This window comes from Littorina saxatilis, linkage group LG10, assembly GCF_037325665.1.
Source record: "Littorina saxatilis isolate snail1 linkage group LG10, US_GU_Lsax_2.0, whole genome shotgun sequence".
Lineage (NCBI taxonomy): Eukaryota > Metazoa > Mollusca > Gastropoda > Littorinimorpha > Littorinidae > Littorina > Littorina saxatilis.
The window spans coordinates 3,262,839-3,286,539 of NC_090254.1; the positions used below are offsets into that span (position 1 = coordinate 3,262,839).

The 23,701-nt window shown below is 43.5% G+C and overlaps 1 protein-coding gene across 2 annotated transcripts in view; it reads left to right on the forward strand.

Annotated features, from left to right (window-relative positions):
* The window catches only part of LOC138977968 (sodium- and chloride-dependent neutral and basic amino acid transporter B(0+)-like), an 81,203-nt gene that overhangs the window by 50,003 nt on the left and 7,499 nt on the right, over positions 1-23,701 (forward strand). For both annotated transcript variants that reach the window (XM_070350571.1, XM_070350572.1), the window contains 10 exons: positions 2,334-2,515; positions 3,429-3,567; positions 4,216-4,350; positions 9,018-9,121; positions 10,054-10,178; positions 13,864-13,976; positions 16,776-16,904; positions 20,805-20,904; positions 21,751-21,863; positions 22,065-22,250. In XM_070350571.1, the coding sequence (XP_070206672.1) occupies positions 2,334-2,515; positions 3,429-3,567; positions 4,216-4,350; positions 9,018-9,121; positions 10,054-10,178; positions 13,864-13,976; positions 16,776-16,904; positions 20,805-20,904; positions 21,751-21,863; positions 22,065-22,250 (1,326 nt within the window). The remainder of the gene's footprint in view (positions 1-2,333; positions 2,516-3,428; positions 3,568-4,215; positions 4,351-9,017; positions 9,122-10,053; positions 10,179-13,863; positions 13,977-16,775; positions 16,905-20,804; positions 20,905-21,750; positions 21,864-22,064; positions 22,251-23,701) is intronic.

Sequence of the window (23,701 nt, forward strand, 5' to 3'; positions counted from 1 at the left end):
AAACAAGTCTGTGTCGATTCGTGACACTGTGTGCAGTACTTATTGAACTGTATCTAAACAAGTCTGTGTCGATTCGTGACACTGTGTGCAGTACTTGGTGAACTGTAAGCAAGTCTATGTCGATTCGTGACACTGTGTGCAGTACTTGGTGAACTGTATCTAAACAAGTCTATATCTATTCGTGACACTGTACAGCACTGGGAGAACTGTATCTAAACAAGTCTATATCTATTCGTGACACTGTGCAGCACTGGGAGAACTGTATCTAAACAAGTCTATATCTATTCGTGACACTGTACAGCACTGGGAGAACTGTATCTAAACAAGTCTATATCTATTCGTGACACTGTGCAGCACTGGGTGAACTGTATCTAAACAAGTCTATATCTATTCGTGACACTGTACAGCACTGGGAGAACTGTATCTAAACAAGTCTATATCTATTCGTGACACTGTGCAGCACTGGGAGAACTGTATCTAAACAAGTCTATATCTATTCGTGACACTGTACAGCACTGGGAGAACTGTATCTAAACAAGTCTATATCTATTCGTGACACTGTGCAGCACTGGGTGAACTGTATCTAAACAAGTCTATATCTATTCGTGACACTGTACAGCACTGGGAGAACTGTATCTAAACAAGTCTATATCTATTCGTGACACTGTGCAGCACTGGGAGAACTGTATCTAAACAAGTCTATATCTATTCGTGACACTGTACAGCACTGGGAGAACTGTATCTAAACAAGTCTATATCTATTCGTGACACTGTGCAGCACTGGGTGAACTGTATCTAAACAAGTCTATATCTATTCGTGACACTGTGCAGCACTGGGTGAACTGTATCTAAACAAGTCTATGTCTATTCGTGACACTGTGCAGCACTGGGAGAACTGTATCTAAACAAGTCTATGTCTATTGGTGACACTGTGCAGCACTGGGTGAACTGTATCTAAACAAGTCTATGTCTATTGGTGACACTGTGTGCAGTACTTGGTGAACTGTATCTAAACAAGTCTATGTCTATTCGTGACACTGTGTGCAGCACTGGGTGAACTGTATCTAAACAAGTCTATGTCTATTCGTGACACTGTGCAGCACTGGGTGAACTGTATCTAAACAAGTCTATGTCTATTGGTGACACTGTACAGCACTGGGTGAACTGTATCTAAACAAGTCTATATCTATTGGTGACACTGTGCAGCACTGGGTGAACTGTATCTAAACAAGTCTATGTCTATTGGTGACACTGTGTGCAGTACTTGGTGAACTGTATCTAAACAAGTCTATGTCTATTGGTGACACTGTGCAGCACTGGGTGAACTGTATCTAAACAAGTCTATATCTATTGGTGACACTGTGCAGCACTGGGTGAACTGTATCTAAACAAGTCTATGTCTATTGGTGACACTGTGCAGCACTGGGTGAACTGTATCTAAACAAGTCTATGTCTATTGGTGACACTGTGTGCAGCACTGGGAGAACTGTATCTAAACAAGTCTATGTCTATTGGTGACACTGTGTACAGCACTGGGTGAACTGTATCTAAACAAGTCTATGTCTATTGGTGACACTGTGCAGCACTGGGAGAACTGTATCTAAACAAGTCTATGTCTATTCGTGACACTGTGTGCAGCACTGGGTGAACTGTATCTAAACAAGTCTATGTCTATTGGTGACACTGTGCAGCACTGGGTGAACTGTATCTAAACAAGTCTATGTCTATTGGTGACACTGTGTGCAGCACTGGGTGAACTGTATCTAAACAAGTCTATGTCTATTGGTGACACTGTACAGCACTGGGAGAACTGTATCTAAACAAGTCTATGTCTATTGGTGACACTGTACAGCACTGGGTGAACTGTATCTAAACAAGTCTATGTCGATTCGTGACACTGTGCAGCACTGGGTGAACTGTATCTAAACAAGTCTATGTCTTTTGGTGACACTGTACAGCACTGGGTGAACTGTATCTAAACAAGTCTATGTCTATTGGTGACACTGTACAGCACTGGGTGAACTGTATCTAAACAAGTCTATGTCTATTGGTGACACTGTGTGCAGTACTTGGTGAACTGTATCTAAACAAGTCTATGTCGATTCGTGACACTGTGCAGCACTGGGTGAACTGTATCTAAACAAGTCTATGTCTATTGGTGACACTGTGCAGCACTGGGTGAACTGTATCTAAACAAGTCTATGTCTTTTGGTGACACTGTACAGCACTGGGTGAACTGCATCTAAACAAGTCTATGTCGATTCGTGATACTGTGTGCAGTACTTGGTGAACTGTATCTAAACAAGTCTATGTCTATTGGTGACACTGTGCAGCACTGGGAGAACTGCATCACGGAGCGGACACGTGCACAGCCAGACCCCTGCACAGACAACGTGACGCTCTACCTCAACATGACCACGCCGGAGTGCGAGTGTGTGGCCAACACCACCATCAACGACCTGCAAAGCTTCAACTGCACGCCAGCCTACAAGACGTCCACCGAGCTCTTCTTCTAGTGAGCTTTCCTTTATTTCAAGTTCATTTTCATTTGTATTACTTTATTGTCACAACCCATGGAAATTCGGGTCGCTTCCTCCCAGTGGAAAGCTAGCAGCATCAGAGTCGCGCTACCCAGGTGTATGCGTGTTTTGGTGTATTCAGCCACCTTCACTTACAGTAGAATGACTGCGGTCTTTTACGCGCCACAGGGGTGACACGGGGGTGGAACATGGATACCGCCTTTTAGTCTGCACATAGAGACGACCCGTGTCCGTCTTGTCGGATTCGAACCTGTTGTCCTAGGACCACAAGTGGAGCACTCTACCCACCGAGCTCCGGGTATCACTACACAGAGCTCCGGGTATCACTACACAGAGCTCCGGGTATCACTACACAGAGCTCCGGGTATCACTACACAGAGCTCCGGGTATCACTACACAGAGCTCCGGGTATCACTACACAGAGCTCCGGGTATCACTACACAGAGCTCCGGGTAGCACTACACAGAGCTCCGGGTATCACTACACAGAGCTCCGGGTATCACTACACAAAGCTCCGGGTATCACTACACAGAGCTCCGGGTATCACTACACAGAGCTCCGGGTATCACTACACAGAGCTCCGGGTATCACTACACAGAGCTATCGATGTCATGGCTGAGATAGGATTCTGGCTAATTTCCAATCAAGCTTGGTAGAGTCAGAATTAATAGCAGCAAAAACTACCCCCTCAAACGAACAATTCGTAAAGTCATTCTTCAATATCAGCTGTGCTAGTAAGTAGGGTCTCTTTCTGCTACGGATGTCTGGATGAGATCGGAGTTCTGAATCTAATTATACAACTGAAATTTTTTTGACCATGCAGCAAGCGATGCTTATCTGAAGTGTGGTTATCACTCCACTACACATATTTTGTTTTCTATCTTGCAGCAAAGACGTGATTGAGATTTCGGAGGGAGTGGAACCAGGGAACATGGGGGCCCCCTTGTGGCGGCTAGCGCTGTGTCTGCTGCTGTCCTGGATAGTTGTCGTTCTTTGCCTCATCAAGGGCATTAAGTCCTCCGGCAAGGTATGTAACTCTGCCTTTACTTTAGTTCCCTTGGTTTTCTTTGCCCCACCCCCCCCCCCCCCCCACCCCCCCCCCCCCCCCCCCCTCGCCCGCCAATCCCTCTTCGTTTGTGTACAAGACCGAACACGAAAAACATCTGTGATTCATGTCAGAGTACGATTGATTGTAGTAATGGGCACACGAAAAACATCTGTGATTCATGTCAGAGTACGATTGATTGTAGTAATAGGCACACGAAAATACCCAGCATGTTTGCCTTCCAAAGACACCCCCCCCCCCAAAAAAAAAAAAAAAAATAAATAAATAAATAAAATTTAATAACTAAAAAGGATAATGACTGCCTTAAACGCCGCCCCAAAACCCCAAACAAACAAACAAAAAACACCACCACCACCACCACCACCATCACCACCAACAACAACAAAAACAAAAACAAATAAAACCAACACCACCACCACCATCAACAACAGGAACACTATCAACAACAAAAACAACAACAGCAGCAACAACAACATAAACACCAACAGCAACAACAAAAAACTACAACGAGTGCACGTGAGAAGTTGTTGTCAAATAACACAGAAGAGACAGGGGGAAAAACAACATCTATTGAGTGTTGTGACGTATGATGTGACGCCACTGTTGCAGGTGGTGTATTTCACGGCGACGTTTCCTTACGTCATCCTGATTATCCTGCTGATCCGCGGCTCTCTGTTGGACGGCGCCATTGACGGTGTCAAGTTCTTCATCATCCCCGACTGGGACAAACTCCTGGAGATAGATGTGAGTGTTTGTCGCACACGTACATTGATTAGAAGTTGTTAACGACCATAATTATTACATTTTGTATGGGTTGCATTTTTGGGGGGTCACCCTGCATGGAGTCGACGTGCGGTGATACAATCACCGATTGGGCTTTTCCCAAAAGCCGATATTTCTAAAAAATAAAACGGGTAATTCTGGGATAACGTTCATTGGAAGTACTCAATAATTGCGCAACCCTTTGATTAATACGATCTTCCTTACACCAACCAAAACCCTTTGAAATTAAGAAAAAGGAATAAAACACAAGAAGTACATGTTGAGGATAAATATTTTACAACACAAGACATTGACAAATCGGACCCTATGGTCTTTGAAGTAGACAGGGACAGACACATAATGTTGATACACATTCTACTCTGACCATCTTACCTGAGCTCATCCGACGCACACTCAGCAACGTCTTTTATTAAATGCATTTGGTGTAAACATTGTTTTATTTCTATTCAGACTTATAAATGAAATTTACATTATACGTTATTTGAATTGTTGATAAAAATATGACATTTTACACAGATCGAGGCAGTCAGTGTTCCTCCGAGACCGCGCTAGCGGTCGAGGTGAACAATGACTGTCGAGATCTGTGTAAAATGTCATATTTTGGTAAAAAATACAAATAACATTTATGTTTCGATCGATTTTTAGTTATAATTCCTTTGATTGTTTTTACGATTGAACGTACACAAACATGCATTCTTTTGTCGTCTCGGCTAACCGCCTAAATATGAGTTTTTTTCGGACTCTGACGTCACAATCATGGCTTCAAGAAAGGAATTCGAATTTTCAATCGATATGTATACATTTGGGTCGATGTACTTGTGAATGTCAATAATTCAACGTTCCAAGAATTCAAGTTTCTGTCTTTTGATTCGTTAAATACCGAACGCTTAACCAGTGTTCTCCAAGACTTGTATTTAATTGTGCGGTTAAAACACGCTTACACTCATTGATAGACAAACACAAATGTGCTTGTGAATGAAGTAAACAACATTTAATCAGAAATGTTTAGTCAATGCATGCTGCTAGTTGATGCTTTGAAATCAATTGCCCAGCTAATTTGTTCAAGTACCAACACAATGTCGGCTGTAACAATCACTGAGGTAGGAATGGAGAACAAATCAGCAAAAGCAACAGTTTTTTTTATTTATTTTGTCTTGTACAACAAAAATGACAACAAACGAAATCAAAAACTACAGCCACTATTAAACCCTGTCCCAATACGTATCAGATACTACAGCCACTATTCAACCCTGTCCCAATACGTATCAGATACTACAGCCACTATTCAACCCTGGACTGTCCCAATACGTATCAGATACGATTTTTGCCATCATAAAAAAATCAATAATCTGACAAGAGAAACCACCGCTGTATGTTGCCCTTTGATTTGCAACAAGGCGATTGCCTCCCTGTCAATGAATGCATAAATGCGCTAGTACGCTATCATACAGGAACAAACACTACTCCAAATGTAGGTTCCCTCCACTGTATTATACAGTTACGATAAACATACACACAAATACACACAATCATGAACATACATTTTAGGTATTCAAAAATTAGGTACTCACAGGTTTGGATGCAAAGACAAATCGAGATTACAATCCCGTGCACATGTTCACTAACAAAACCCTCTCCCCTTTACTTATATAGAGGAATACACAAACAGTCCATGAACTCACAGGCACACGATATCTATTTTACTGGTATCGAATCACGGCTCGGGTGTAGTAAAAAAACAGTTACCGTTCATATTCCGGCAGACTCAAATCACCGTCTGCTCTGCCTACTAAACACTCATTATATCTTATGTAATTAAGATCTTATAGACATATTTTAACTCTGTTAATACACAGACTTACACAGCGTTTATGGCCGTTCACTAGGAAACGTATCAGGATACTAATTCCTTCCACTGGCGATCTCGGTCTACTCAGTTCCTTTCGTCCTGTGACCTCTATGGTCCAATTATACGGACAACCATAACCTTGCAATAACTTCGCGAAATCCCGTCGAATTTCAGCAATGCGGGTCTAGAGTTATAATAATTCGGCGGCTTCTCAGATCCGTCACACTTGTCATCTGGTCGCTATCTCCCTCTCAGACTGGTTATACGACGCACTGCACAAACATAAATAGCGGAGATCTTGTCTTAGATATCTGTCTGCTATGTTTACAGTTTACAGTGTTAGTTGATTCAACTTATGCGATAAACACTCTAGCGATATTCGAATGCTTATTCCATTTACCTGTTAAGTGCTTTACTGTCGCATCTCCCCGGGCTTCCTTCCTCCCGGCCAATTACTGCGACAACCCCTCAATGTCCAAGGACAGTGGTAAAGTGTAACAATACCCTAGTTGCGATGTACAACGTCAACTATCCCCGGTCACTGAGCTTCATTCACAGTGCGTGCAACACACTTTGTTATGTCACGCTATATCTCTGGTTAGCGTTCTTCATTCACAGTGCGTGCAACACACCTTGCTATGTCACGCTATATCTCTGGTTAGCGTTCTTCATTCACAGTACGTGCAACACACCTTGCTATGTCACGCTATATCTCTGGTTAGCGTTCTTCATTCACAGTGCGTGCAACACACCTTGCTATGTCACGCTATATCTCTGGTTAGCGTTCTTCATTCACAGTGCGTGCAACACACCTTGCTATGTCACGCTATATCTCTGGTTAGCGTTCTTCATTCACAGTGCGTGCAACACACCTTGCTATGTCACGCTATATAGCTATTCTGATGGACACGTGGGGGGATTCGGGGGCTGTGATTGGATGGTCTCACACATCCCTTTTCCGATCATCAAAGCATAACGCTACGAAAGTTGGCCATTTTTGCCGATATCCAAACGATATCGGCAATAACAAAGACGCATGGTTCCGGTTTCTTCCACGTGTATAAAGTACACGCATACCTCGCCAGGCTTGTGTCTGTGACTAGTCGACAGACGGTGCCATTTGCTTTGTGTGTGTTTTTGTTGTTGCTAACTGTACATGACATACATTACGTGTAAAATCCAGTTCTTTAACTGGCAGCAAACCTTGCAAATTTCCAGAAGCTGCAATCTGAAGCGACCTATCTCTGATTTTTGCAGACGATCTCTCCAATCACCAATGTTTAACACAAAATCAGCAAACTCTCCTGTCACATAGAACGTCCATTGTGTAGTGCAATGTTGAAATGAAGTTACCGGTCTGAAACATTTCGTCGTTTCTTCTGAGACAATCCTTGTTCTCTTATCATCTACAGATTTACCGCAGTCTTCACCACGCGAATTCCCAACAGAAGTCAGACTTTCGAACATACAATCTACGTAGGCAAGCATGATACGTCATAACGTCATATGATTCCTAAGATATTGACGTAATGCTAAGCATCCGGTTATCTTGAGTTTTCTCCGTAATACATGTCCGTGGGTTTTTCAATGTTCGGTTATTTCCGTGGCTTCATGCAGAAAGGGAACCGTCGTCTGCAATCAATGACATGGACCATTCTGGTCCTTGTTGCTGACAAAAACATGATTTTAACACAGAATTTAATGTCAGAATAGCTATATAAACGCTATTGTGTTTTCATCGTAGCAATAGGGTCCGATATTTAGACTCGAACAAGTATAATGCGACTCGTCTTCGACTCGTCGGCATTATACTTGTCTCGTCTAAATATCGGGCCCTATTGCTACGCTGAAAACACAATAGCTGTTAATATCTCTGGTTAGCGTTCTAAACGCGTGGAGGATATCACTGTCACACTTTGCTATGTCACGCTATATCTCTGGTTAGCGCTCTAAACGCGTGGAGGATATCACTGTCACACTTTGCTATGTCACGCTATATCTCTGGTTAGCGCTCTAAACGCGTGGAGGATATCACTGTCAAACTCTGCCTGTTACAGAGTTACTCGTGATTTCCTTCACACGTACTCGCTGGAGACCATTTTTTTCAGTTTTGGTGTAACGTACTGTTTTACCTTGTATGTTATGCTTTTAAATGATTTATGTTTGTTTGCTTGAATCCGATAACGACCACAGTCGATTGTTTCAAATGTCACTCAAAGTGGTTTCAAACTTTCATGCAGAAAAGCTAGTTTAGAAACGTTACAAAATGGAAGTGTCGACTGGATGTCGGTTTCAATCATAAACGTTGTGTTTTCTTCTTTCGGTTCGTAAGTATAGGCACCTTTTCTATCATGTTAAACACATATTTTGAAGAAACATCTTACAGTTTCTGCGCGTTGAGATTGCAACTGCAATGCTTGCGTCAATTTCAACGCTCAAAACATCCTTTAGTGTACAGAGGACCCCCCCCCCCCCCCCCCTCCCCCTTTTCAGACTTTCAAATCTCCGAGAACATCAGGTCGGGAAAGAGGAGGTAGTCTTAAAACTGAGTTTGATGTACAGATATTGTCAACAGAAAGTCTGACAAAACAGGGTCTTAACTGAGTTTGATGTACAGATATTGTCAACAGAAAGTCTGACAAAACAGGGTCTTAACAAGTAAGAAGTCTAAAATTGAGGGTCTTAAAATACACAAATAATTAACATTTACTTTAATCAAAAGGAGGTTTCCACTGAATACCTCTGGGTGCAGTTTGATCACATGGCATGCTTTTTACAGGTGTGGGTGGCTGCAGCAGGCCAGATGTTCTTCTCGCTCAGTGTGTCGTTCGGAGGCATCATCATGTTCGGCAGCTACAACAAGTTCGACAACAATGTCTACGGGTAAGTGCACATGTGTACTTTAATTTTACAGCATCTCTGTTCTAATATAACACTTAGACAAGGACCCAAAACATTTTCTGCAGCGGAGGCAATCTTCTTATTTCACTCCATGATACAGTGGAACCCCCCTTTTGATACCCCCCCCCCCCCCACACACACATAATGTAAGACTTATACCCTGTTATGACCTTATTTTTCAGATTTTCTGTTCATAACCTCTGTAAATTTACTTCATTTTTTAAGACTCCCTCCTTTTTAAGGCCTGATTGTCTCAGGTTTTGGAATGTCGTAACAAGGGTATTCCACAGTAGCAAAAAACCCCGTACCTGATACGTAACATTATAAAATGTTTGTGTTAACCGACACAATGACTGACCATGCTCGGTGTTTACAGATGGAATGACTGACAATGCTTGATGTTAACGGACAAAATGACTGACCATGCTTGGTGTTAACCGACATAATGACTGACAATGCTTGATTTTAACGGACAAAATGACTGACCATGCTTGGTGTTAACCGACACAATGACTGACCATGCTTGGTGTTAACCGACATAATGACTGACCATGCTTGATGTTAACGGACAAAATGACTGACCATGCTTGGTGTTAACCGACATAATGACTGTGTTAACCGACATAATGACTGACCATGCTTGGTGTTAACCGACATAATGACTGACCATGCTTGGTGTTAACCGACATAACGACTGACCATGCTTGGTGTTAACCGACATAATGACTGACCATGCTTGTTGTTAACCGACATAATGACTGACCATGCTTGGTGTTAACCGACATAATGACTGACCATGCTTGGTGTTAACCGACATAATGACTGACCATGCTTGGTGTTAACCGACATAATGACTGACCATGCTTGGTGTTAACCGACATAATGACTGACCATGCTTGTTTTGTTGACCACAGCGACGCACTGCTCATCAGCATCATGGACTTGGTGACCAGTGTGATAGCTGGTTTCGTGGTCTTCACCACGTTTGGCGGGATGGCCAAGACTATTGGCACTACGGTGGACAAGGTCGCCAAGTCTGGTACGTGCAGGCACACATTCTCAACTGTGCGACATTTTTGTTATAACCACACTCTTAACTGACGTGTTCCACTTTTGAACGCACCATTTGTAACCAGTTTTAAACACACCGTATATAACCAGTTTTGAACACACCATTTGTAACCAGTTTTGAACACACCATTTGTAACCAGTTTTGAACACACCATTTGTAACCAGTTTTGAACACACCATTTCTAACCATTTTTTAACACACCATTTGTAACCAGTTTTGAACACACCATTTGTAACCAGTTTTGAACACACCATATATAACCAGTTTTGAATACACCAGTTGTAACCAGTTTTGATCACACCTGTTGTAACCAGTTTTGAACACACCATTTGTAACCAGTTTTGAATACACCATTTGTAACCAGTTTTGAACACACCATTTGTAGCCAGTTTTGAACACACCATTTGTAGCCAGTTTTGAACACACCATTTGTAATCAGTTTTGAACACACCGTATATAACCAGTTTTGAACACACCATTTGTAACCATTTTTTAACACACCATTTGTAACCAGTTTTGAACACACCATTTGTAACCAGTTTTGAACACACCATATATAACCAGTTTTGAATACACCAGTTGTAACCAGTTTTGATCACACCTGTTGTAACCAGTTTTGAACACAATATTTGTAACCAGTTTTGAATACACCATTTGTAACCAGTTTTGAACACACCATTTGTAATAAGTTTTGAACACACCATTTGTAGCCAGTTTTGAACACACCATTTGTAACCAGTTTTGAACACACCGTATATAACCAGTTTTGAACACACCATTTGTAACCAGTTTTGAACACACCATTTGTAATACGTTTTGAACTCACCATTTGTAGCCAGTTTTGAACACACCATTTGTAACCAGTTTTTAACACACGATTTGTAACCAGTTTTTAACACACCATTTGTAACCAGTTTTGAACACACCATTTGTAATAAGTTTTAAACACACCATTTGTAACCAGTTTTGAACACACTATTTGTAACCAGTTTTGAACACACCATTTGTAACCAGTTTTGAACACACCATTTGTAACCAGTTTTTAACACAGTGTTGCATGGTATATAATTCTACTAGCAAAAGTTCTTGTTTGCAAAGTCAGAAAACTTACTTGGTATGCCGACGGAAAAGAGGATAGTTATTTGTAAAGTGGACACAGCTAAAATTGAACTAGGGGAAGGTCGCCTAATATGGACCACTTTTTGTGTCATGCTGATAACCATTTTGTTTCATTTTGTGCTTGGTAGTTGTTCTCTCTTGATTGAATCGTCGGGACTAGTTAGAGCGAAGTGGCTTTGATAGACATTCACTATATTAGGCGACCTTCGCCTAATTCTACGAGCAAAATTTCGTGTGTAAGAAGTCAGAAAATCTACTTTGTATTGCGACTGAAAAGAGGATATTTGCCAAGTGGACACAATCAAACATGAAGTATACCAGGACACGCTCTCCTGTGTAATAACCAGCCTTGATTGTAATAACCAGCCTGAATTATCCCATTTCAGGTCAATCTAACTCTAATGGGGAATGATATATTTGTGTCAAGTTTACATTTAAACACTTTACTTGAGTACTCTCTACAAGTCCAAATCGGGTTTTCACCACAAGGCACGCTTTATTCGACTTCCGTATAATGTAGCTCCCTGAGGTCCCAGGGAAGTAACTCTTACTATTAGTCATTTGTGCGTAACTAACAGAGATCATGTCTTTTGGTTTAAATAATGTTTTATTTCTGATTACATGTTCGTAAAATTGACATTTATAAGTATGAAAACAACAATAATCCTACGGCTTATAGACCAATGGTGTCTTCAAAAGACGTGATCATTGTCTGTCCTGCAAGCGGCTGAAACTATTGGCAGATACGTTTTGTCTAATAAATGTTCTGTCTGTGTGTAATTAATGTTCTGTCTGTGTCTAATTAATGTTTTGTCTGTGTCTAATTAATGTTCTGTCTGTGTCTATATCTAATTAATGTTCTGTCTGTGTGTAATTAATGCTCTGTCTGTGTGTAATTAATGCTCTGTCTGTGTCTAATTAATGTTCTGTCTGTGTCTAATTAATGTTCTGTCTGTGTGTAATTAATGTTCGGTCTGTGTGTAATTAATGTTCTGTCTGTGTGTAATTAATGCTCTGTCTGTGTCTAATAATGCTCTGTCTGTGTGTAATTAATGCTCTGTCTGTGTCTAATTAATGTTCTGTCTGTGTCTAATTAATGTTCTGTCTGTGTCTAATTAATGTTCTGTCTGTGTGTAATTAATGTTCGGTCTGTGTGTAATTAATGCTCTGTCTGTGTGTAATTAATGCTCTGTCTGTGTCTAATTAATGCTCTGTCTGTGTCTAATTAATGCTCTGTCTGTGTCTAATTAATGTTCTGTCTGTGTCTAATTAATGCTCTATCTGTGTCTAATTAATGTTCTGTCTGTGTCTAATTAATGTTCTGTCTGTGTGTAATTAATGTTCTGTCTGTGTCTAATTAATGCTCTGTCTGTGTGTAATTAATGCTCTGTCTGTGTCTAATTAATGCTCTGTCTGTGTCTAATTAATGTTCTGTCTGTGTCTAATTAATGTTCTGTCTGTGTCTAATTAATGCTCTGTCTGTGTGTAATTAATGTTCTGTCTGTGTCTAATTAATGTTCTGTCTGTGTGTAATTAATGTTCTGTCTGTGTCTAATTAATGTTCTGTCTGTGTCTAATTAATGTTCTGTCTGTGTCTAATTAATGTTCTGTCTGTGTCTAATTAATGTTCTGTCTGTGTCTAATTAATGCTCTGTCTGTGTCTAATTAATGTTCTGTCTGTGTCTAATTAATGTTCTGTCTGTGTGTAATTAATGTTCTGTCTGTGTCTAATTAATGCTCTGTCTGTGTGTAATTAATGCTCTGTCTGTGTCTAATTAATGCTCTGTCTGTGTCTAATTAATGTTCTGTCTGTGTCTAATTAATGTTCTGTCTGTGTCTAATTAGTGCTCTGTCTGTGTGTAATTAATGTTCTGTCTGTGTCTAATTAATGTTCTGTCTGTGTGTAATTAATGTTCTGTCTGTGTCTAATTAATGTTCTGTCTGTGTCTAATTAATGTTCTGTCTGTGTCTAATTAATGTTCTGTCTGTGTGTAATTAATGTTCTGTCTGTGTCTAATTAATGTTCTGTCTGTGTCTAATTAATGTTCTGTCTGTGTCTAATTAATGCTCTGTCTGTGTGTAATTAATGTTCTGTCTGTGTCTAATTAATGTTCTGTCTGTGTGTAATTAATGTTCTGTCTGTGTCTAATTAATGTTCTGTCTGTGTCTAATTAATGTTCTGTCTGTGTCTAATTAATGTTCTGTCTGTGTGTAATTAATGTTCTGTCTGTGTCTAATTAATGTTCTGTCTGTGTCTAATTAATGTTCTGTCTGTGTGTAATTAATGTTCTGTATGTGTCTAATTAATGTTCTGTCTGTGCACTTAATAGACCGCTGGGTCGAAATATCTGTGAACGTAAATTTTTGTCAATAATTAAACGTTCCAACACGATTCCTGTCTTGTTTTTTTTATTCTGACTTTTTGAACGTTGGCAGTCTGTTTGATTTTGGGTTTTTGAAATAATCATTTAATTTACTTATCTTCTTGTGTAGAAAAAAAACCAAGTAATAATTGTGCAATGTTGGTGTTCAGGATACGGTCTTGCTTTCGTGGCGTACCCCGAGGCCCTGACCAACCTGCCACCCCCTCAACTTTGGTCCGTCCTCTTCTTCTTCATGCTCTTCACTCTGGGACTGGACAGCGAGGTGAGTCCATTATTACTCTACATGGGTGAAAGCCTCAATTTAAGTAGTGTACTTATGTTCGATTAAATGCTTATGGTCGCGTGATTGTGTTATTAGAAAGGCGATGTAGTGCCAAAAGAACATTGTCCATGTTTATGTAAAATGAAAATGGACATTACAGTTTTCTTATGTTATCTTATCTTATCTGATTGCGCGACGTTTACTGTAGGAAGCTTTGTCACTGAATTTCCGGTGAAAAGACTTCGGAGCAGTCTGCTCTTTAGTGGGCACGTAGCGTAGTTGTTGTTTGATATGTCCGTCTGACGTTGTCCAGTCAGTTCCGTCTGACGTTGTCCAGTCAGTTCACTTCAAGAAGAGATCAACAGTAAGTAAATTTTTTGAACATGTCATGGTTATTTGTGAACATATTTTGGCGGGCTAGCGTCGCTCAGTGGCCTCAGAACCAGTTGTTGCTATCGGCGTCAGTTCGAACCCCTTGTTGGGCGAAGGGTGTATTTCCCAGAGTCAACTTTGTGCAGACTCTCCCATGTGTCCTAACACCCCCGTGTGCAGACTCTCCTATGTGTCCCAACACCCCCGTGTGCAGACTCTCCTATGTGTCCCAACACCCCCGTGTGCAGACTCTCCTATGTGTCCCAACACCCCCGTGTGCAGACTCTCCTATGTGTCCTAACACCCCCGTGTGCAGACTCTCCTATGTGTCCCAACACCCCCGTGTGCAGACTCTCCTATGTGTCCTAACACCCCCGTGTGCAGACTCTCCTATGTGTCCTAACACCCCCGTGTGCAGACTCTCCTATGTGTCCTAACACCCCCGTGTGCAGACTCTCCTATGTGTCCCAACACCCCCGTGTGCAGACTCTCCTATGTGCCCCAACACCCCCGTGTGCAGACTCTCCTATGTGTCCTAACACCCCCGTGTGCAGACTCTCCTATGTGTCCTAACACCTCCGTGTGCAGACTCTCCTATGTGTCCCAACACCCCCGTGTGCAGACTCTCCTATGTGTCCTAACACCCCCGTGTGCAGACTCTCCTATGTGTCCCAACACCCCCGTGTGCAGACTCTCCTATGTGTCCTAACACCCCCGTGTGCAGACTCTCCTATGTGTCCTAACACCCCCGTGTGCAGACTCTCCTATGTGTCCCAACACCCCCGTGTGCAGACTCTCCTATGTGTCCCAACACCCCCGTGTGCAGACTCTCCTATGTGTCCCAACACCCCCGTGTGCAGACTCTCCTATGTGTCCTAACACCCCCGTGTGCAGACTCTCCTATGTGTCTTAACACCCCCGTGTGCAGACTCTCCTATGTGTCCCAACACCCCCGTGTGCAGACTCTCCTATGTGTCCTAACACCCCCGTGTGCAGACTCTCCTATGTGTCCCAACACCCCCGTGTGCAGACTCTCCTATGTGTCCCAACACCCCCGTGTGCAGACTCTCCTATGTGTCCTAACACCCCCGTGTGCAGACTCTCCTATGTGTCCTAACACCCCCGTGTGCAGACTCTCCTATGTGTCCCAACACCCCCGTGTGCAGACTCTCCTATGTGTCCCAACACCCCCGTGTGCAGACTCTCCTATGTGTCCCAACACCCCCGTGTGCAGACTCTCCTATGTGTCCCAACACCCCCGTGTGCAGACTCTCCTATGTGTCCCAACACCCCCGTGTGCAGACTCTCCTATGTGTCCCAACACCCCGGTGTGCAGACTCTCCTATGTGTCCCAACACCCCCGTGTGCAGACTCTCCTATGTGTCCCAACACCCCCGTGTGCAGACTCTCCTATGTGTCCTAACACCCCCGTGTGCAGACTCTCCTATGTGTCCCAACACCCCCGTGTGCAGACTCTCCTATGTGTCCCAACACCCCCGTGTGCAGACTCTCCTATGTGTCCCAACACCCCCGTGTGCAGACTCTCCTATGTGTCCCAACACCCCCGTGTGCAGACTCTCCTATGTGTCCCAACACCCCCGTGTGCAGACTCTCCTATGTGTCCCAACACCCCCGTGTGCAGACTCTCCTATGTGTCCTAACACCCCCGTGTGCAGACTCTCCTATGTGTCCCAACACCCCCGTGTGCAGACTCTCCTATGTGTCCCAACACCCCCGTGTGCAGACTCTCCTATGTGTCCCAACACCCCCGTGTGCAGACTCTCCTATGTGTCCCAACACCCCCGTGTGCAGACTCTCCTATGTGTCCCAACACCCCCGTGTGCAGACTCTCCTATGTGTCCCAACACCCCCGTGTGCAGACTCTCCTATGTGTCCCAACACCCCCGTGTGCAGACTCTCCTATGTGTCCCACCACCCCCGTGTGCAGACTCTCCTATGTGTCCCAACACCCCCGTGTGCAGACTCTCCTATGTGTCCCAACACCCCCGTGTGCAGACTCTCCTATGTGTCCCAACACCCCCGTGTGCAGACTCTCCTATGTGTCCCAACACCCCCGTGTGCAGACTCTCCTATGTGTCCTAACACCCCCGTGTGCAGACTCTCCTATGTGTCCCAACACCCCCGTGTCCAGACTCTCCTATGTGTCCCAACACCCCCGTGTGCAGACTCTCCTATGTGTCCCAACACCCTCGTGTGCACGCATGGGCACGATCAAGAACCCTAGTTCACAGCGAAAGCATCAGGACTTGGAAACATGAATACACGCTTCCAGGAAACAAAAAAGGGGTAGCGTCATACTGTATGGCAACTCCCCAGTGAGCAAGCAGCCCGAATGTCCACGAGGGGACCCTCACAGGACTATATGAAATCTATATGGAATCTTATCCTTATCCTTTTCTCTTTCAGTTCGGACTGATGGAGACGATCCTGACGTGCATTCAGGACGAGGCCCCCAAGCTGCGCAAGTACAAGAGTCAGATGTGTCTGGGCTTTGGTGTCGTCTGCTACTTCCTGGCGCTGCCCTGCGTCTGCCCGGTAAGTCAGCCACAGCTAGGACCCTTTTGCCAGCAACCGGAACCGTCAACTTGATACTTTCATTACCTGGAACACTTTTGTTAATCAAGATCAAATAAACATTTCTGTGTGTCAAAAAAGAAGAAAGGTAGGTTGTTGGAACGTTTGTTATTGACAAAACAATACATTCACACAATACATTGACAAAACAATACATTCACACAATACATTGACAAAACAATACATTCACACAATACATTGACAAAACAATACATTCACACATATTTCGACCCAACGGTCTTTTAAGTGAACAGACACACAAATAGTTATTCACACAAAACATTCATTCGCTCGGCTTCCTGACGAGTGGACGTAAACTGAATATTTGTTTGTCTGTTGGGTCGAAATATCTGTGAATGTATTGTTTTGTCAATAACAAACATTCCAACAACCTACCTTTCTTGTTTTTTTATTCTGAATTTTGGAAGGTTGGCAGTCTCTTTGTTTTTGGATTTTGTCACGTCTGTGTGTCGTCATTTACCAAGCTAGCCAAAACCAACACGACACCAAGATTGGCACTTTAGCCGGAAAGTGTTAACATTCGGTAAATACGCATTGTCCGTGAGATACGAACGTGTGGTGCAACTGTGCTGTGTGATAGTACACACACACTGTGTTCACGTGTTGCTGTGTGATAGGGCCTAGTACACACACTCTGTGTTCACGTGTTGCTGTGTGATAGTACACACACACTGTGTTCACGTGGTGTTGTGTGCTATTACACACACACTGTGTTCACGTGGTGTTGTGTGCTATTACACACACTCTGTGTTCACATGTTGCTGTGTGATAGTACACACACACTGTGTTCACGTGTTGCTGTGTGATAGTACCCACACACTGTGTTCACGTGTTGTTGTGTGCTATTACACACACACTGTGTTCACGTGATGCTGTGTGCTATTACACACACACTGTGTTCACGTGTTGCTGTGTGATAGTACCCACACACTGTGTTCACGTGTTGTTGTGTGCTATTACACACACACTGTGTTCACGTGATGCTGTGTGCTATTACACACACACTGTGTTCACGTGTTGCTGTGTGATAGTACCCACACACTGTGTTCACGTGTTGCTGTGTGATAGTACACACACACTGTGTTCACATGTTGCTGTGTGATAGTACCCACACACTGTGTTCACGTGATGCTGTGTGATAGTACCCACACACTGTGTTCACATGTTGCTGTGTGATAGTACCCACACACTGTGTTCACGTGATGCTGTGTGATAGTACCCACACACTGTGTTCACATGTTGCTGTGTGATAGTACCCACACACTGTGTTCACGTGATGCTGTGTGATAGTACCCGCACACTGTGTTCACGTGCTGCTGTGTGATAGTACACACACACTGACAGTGTGTTCACGTGTTGCTGTGTGATAGTACCCACACACTGTGTTCACGTGATGCTGTGTGATAGTACCCACACACTGTGTTCACATGTTGCTGTGTGATAGTACCCACACACTGTGTTCACATGTTGCTGTGTGATAGTACCCACACACTGTGTTCACATGTTGCTGTGTGATAGTACCCACACACTGTGTTCACATGTTGCTGTGTGATAGTACCCACACACTGTGTTCACATGTTGCTGTGTGATAGTACCCACACACTGTGTTCACATGTTGCTGTGTGATAGTACCCACACACTGTGTTCACATGTTGCTGTGTGATAGTACACACACATTGTGTTCTCGTGTTGCTGTGTGATAGTACACACACACTGTGTTCACGTGTTGCTGTGTGATAGTACCCACACACTGTGTTCACATGTTGCTGTGTGATAGTACACACACACTGTGTTCACATGTTGCTGTGTGATAGTACCCACACACTGTGTTCACGTGTTGCTGTGTGATAGTACCCACACACTGTGTTCACGTGTTGCTGTGTGATAGTACCCACACACTGTGTTCACGTGTTGCTGTGTGATAGTACACACACACACTATGTTCACGTGTTGCTGTGTGATAGTACCCACACACTGTGTTCACGTGTTGCTGTGTGATAGTACCCACACACTGTGTTCACGTGTTGCTGTGTGATAGTACCCACACACTGTGTTCACGTGTTGCTGTGTGATAGTACACACACACTGTGTTCACGTGATGCTGTGTGATAGTACACACACTCTGTGTTCACATGTTGCTGTGTGATAGGGCCTAGTACAAACACTGTGTTCACGTGATGCTGTGTGATAGTACCCACACACTGTGTTCACATGTTGCTGTGTGATAGTACCCACACACTGTGTTCACGTGTTGCTGTGTGATAGTACATACACACTGTGTTCACGTGATGCTGTGTGATAGTACACACACACTGTGTTCACGTGTTGCTGTGTGATAGTACCCACACACTGTGTTCACGTGTTGCTGTGTGATACTACCCACACACTGTGTTCACATGTTGCTGTGTGATAGTACCCACACACTGTGTTCACATGTTGCTGTGTGATAGTACACACACACTGTGTTCACGTGTTGCTGTGTGATAGTACACACACACTGTGTTCACATGTTGCTGTGTGATAGTACACACACACTGTGTTCACGTGTTGCTGTGTGATAGTACACACACACTGTGTTCACGTGTTGCTGTGTGATAGTACATACACACTGTGTTCACGTGTTGCTGTGTGATAGTACACACACACTGTGTTCACGTGTTGCTGTGTGATAGTACCCACACACTGTGTTCACGTGTTGCTGTGTGATAGTACACACACACTGTGTTCACGTGTTGCTGTGTGATAGTACCCACACACTGTGTTCACGTGTTGCTGTGTGCTATTACACACACACTGTGTTCACGTGTTGCTGTGTGATAATACACACACACTGTGTTCACGTGTTGCTGTGTGCTATTACACACACACTGTGTTCACGTGTTGCTGTGTGATAGGGCCTAGTACACACACTCTGTGTTCACGTGTTGCTGTGTGCTATTACACACACACTGTGTTCACGTGTTGCTGTGTGCTATTACACACACACTGTGTTCACGTGTTGCTGTGTGATAGTACACACACACTGTGTTCACGTGTTGCTGTGTGCTATTACACACACACTGTGTTCACGTGTTGCTGTGTGCTATTACACACACACACTGTGTTCACGTGTTGCTGTGTGATAGTACCCACACACTGTGTTCACGTGTTGCTGTGTGATAGGGCCTAGTACACACACTCTGTGTTCACGTGTTGCTGTGTGCTATTACACACACACTGTGTTCACGTGTTGCTGTGTGATAGTACACACACACTGTGTTCACGTGTTGCTGTGTGCTATTACACACACACTGTGTTCACGTGTTGCTGTGTGCTATTACACACACACTGTGTTCACGTGTTGCTGTGTGATAGTACACACACACTGTGTTCACGTGTTGCTGTGTGCTATTACACACACACTGTGTTCACGTGTTGCTGTGTGATAGTACACACACACTGTGTTCACGTGTTGCTGTGTGATAGTACACACACACTGTGTTCACGTGTTGCTGTGTGATAGTACCCACACACTGTGTTCACGTGTTGCTGTGTGCTATTACACACACTCTGTGTTCACGTGTTGCTGTGTGATATTACACACACTCTGTGTTCACGTGATGCTGTGTGATATTACACACACACTGTGTTCACGTGTTGCTGTGTGCTATTACACACACACTGTGTTCACGTGTTGCTGTGTGATAGTACACACACACTGTGTTCACGTGTTGCTGTGTGATAGTACACACACACTGTGTTCACGTGTTGCTGTGTGATAGTACACACACACTGTGTTCACGTGATGCTGTGTGATAGTACCCACACACTGTGTTCACGTGTTGCTGTGTGTGTTTTCAGGGCGGGGACTACGTGGTGACCCTCATGGATCATTACGGTGCGGACTTCTCCGTGCTCATTCTGGCCTGCTTTGAGGTCATATCCGTTATGTGGGTCTACGGTGAGTACTGACCTCACACTGTCTGATGGACAGAGAGAGAGATAGAGAGAGAGAGAGAGAGAGAGAGAGAGAGAGAGAGAGAGACAGACAGACAGACAGACAGACAGACAGACAGACAGACAGAAATACAGAGATAGAGACAGATAGAGACAGATAGAGACAGATAGAGACACACAGAAAAACAGAGACAGAGACAGACAGAGACAGAAAGAGAAAGATACAGAGAGAGACAGACACAGAGAAAGAGAGAGAGAGAGAGAGAGAGAGAGAGAGAGAGAGAGAGAGAGAGAGAGAGAGAGAAAGAGAGAGAGAGAGAGGGAGAGGGAGAGAAAAAAACCCACTGAATTTTATTACAAAAGGATAGAAGTTTTAGGCAAAGCCTAATCTTAGAGAGAGAGAGAGAGAGAGAGAGAGAGAGAGAGAGAGAGAGAGAGAGAGAGAGAGAGAGAGAGAGAGAGAGAGAGAGAGGGAGGGGGAGAGAGAGAGAGAGAGAGAGAGAGAGAGAGTGAGAGAGAGAGAGAGAGAGAGAGAGAGAGCGAGAGAGAGAGAGAGAGAGAGAGAGAGAGAGAGAGAGAGAGAGAGAGAGAGAGATCCTATCAAATCAAATCAAATTTTGCTTTACGAGTGTTGTGACATAAGTATAGCTGTTATTTGTTTATTCTCACAAGACTGGTGAACAAACAGGTAAAACAAATTCTTAAAACAGATCGAGTTTTTACATACAAGTTTACAGACTTTGTGTTTATTTTTGAAATTTGCATTGATGAATATATTCATCGACTGAGTTCCTTGGAGATTTGACTTTATAATTCAAAGCTGATGATGTTGTTATTTTTACTTGCACAGGTGTGATGCGATTTTTGGGCGACATGACGTACATGCTAGGCCAGCCCTCCAGACCCATCGGCTGGCCTTACTGGGTCTTCACCTGGGCCTTTGCTGCTCCCATCATCATTGCTGTGAGTACCTTGTATGTGTGTGTGTGTGTGTGTGTGTGTGTGTGTGTGTGTGTGTGTCTGGCCTGACTTGGTCTTCGCCTGGGCATTCGCTGCTCCCACCATCATTTCTGTGAATTTTGAAATGTTTTATTTGTTTTGGGATTTCTTATTAAATTGGTCATGGAAATACCTTTACCTGAGCTTTTTCTATTGACCTTGCAGATGCTGTTCTTGTACCGCATGATCCAGTATAACCCACCTACTTACGACAAGGACGTGCCTTTCCCGCTCTTCGCCCAGGCCATCGGCTGGACATTGCTGTGCATCGTGCTGTGTCCAGTCCCGCTGTGGGCCATCTTCCACGCCGTCAGAACCTTCCGCAAACACCCGGGGCTTTCGATCGGCGAGGTACACACACACGCACACACACACGCATGCACGCACGCACACCCACACACACACACACACATACACACACACACACACACACACACACACACACACACACACACGCACTGATGAATCTCATATAACCCCAGTCTTACGATGACGACCTACACAATATGAACAAAATTAGGTCTTTAAATAAAGGGAGTCCGTTAAAAATCTGAGAAAAGCAGGTCTTAAAAAGGAAGGAGTATCAAAATGGAGGTAGATGTAGAAAGGTTCTGAACAAAAGATCTGAACAAGTACGGCTTTCAAAGTCGGGAATATTGAACTCGGGGGATTCTACAGTATGTGCATTGTTAACACCCATGATGCCTGGCTTACACTGTGCCGAATTGCGAGTATCCTTGCGAATATGAACATGTTGTATTCGGCAAAAAAAGAGACGAATGGACAGGAAAAAATACTGAAAATTCGAAGCCTTACCGATCATTGTGAATGCATACAAATCCATATACGAATGCCTTGCGGGCGTATTACGAACGTTGCGAGTGGCCCTGCGAGTGTTGCGAGTGCTTGCAAACATTTTACGAATAAAGCGATTATGCAATTCGCATTGTTCGTAATACTGCTCTTACACTGTGCCGAATTTCCCTTGCGAATAGAATTCGCAAATAATTCGTAATGATCGGGACATGGTCGCAAGACATTCGTAAATGTTCCTAACCATTCGTCCTCATTCGTCTCTTGTTGCGAATATTAGCAACATGCTTCTAATATTCGCAAGGAAGGCATTTTCATAAGCCATTCCTAATCATCGTAAAGGTATTCGTAGCGCTCGCAAGGCATTCGCAACGATCGGTACACATTCGCAAGCACTCGCAACCATTCGTAAGACATTCGCAAGAAATGTATATATGAAAAGGTTATATAAGGCCCAAAAAAAGAGACGAATGGACAGGAACAATATTGGCCATTCGAAGCCTTACAAATCCTTGCGAATGTCTTACGAATGGTTGCGAGTGCTTGCGAATGTCTACCGATCATTGCGAATGCATACGAATCCATATTCGCAAGGACATTCGGCACAGTGTAAGACAGGCATAACGAATATATGCGAATGTCTTGCGAGCGTTATGAATACATTGCGATGTTTACGAATGTTTGCAATAATATTCGGCACAGCGTAAGACAGGCATAACGAATGGTTGCGAATGCTTTGCGAGCGTAACGAATACATTACGATGATTACAAATGTCTTGCGAATACTTGCGAGTACGTTGGGGAAAAAGTTAAAAATATGACTTCCTTGTCAATATTAGAAACATGTTGATATGTTCGAAACAAGAGACGAATGGTAGCGTATGGTTAAGAACATTTACGAATGTCTTGCGACCATGTCCCGATCATTGCAAATTATTGGAAAATGCTATTCGCAAGGGCAATTCGGCACAGTGTAAGAGTAGCTTGAC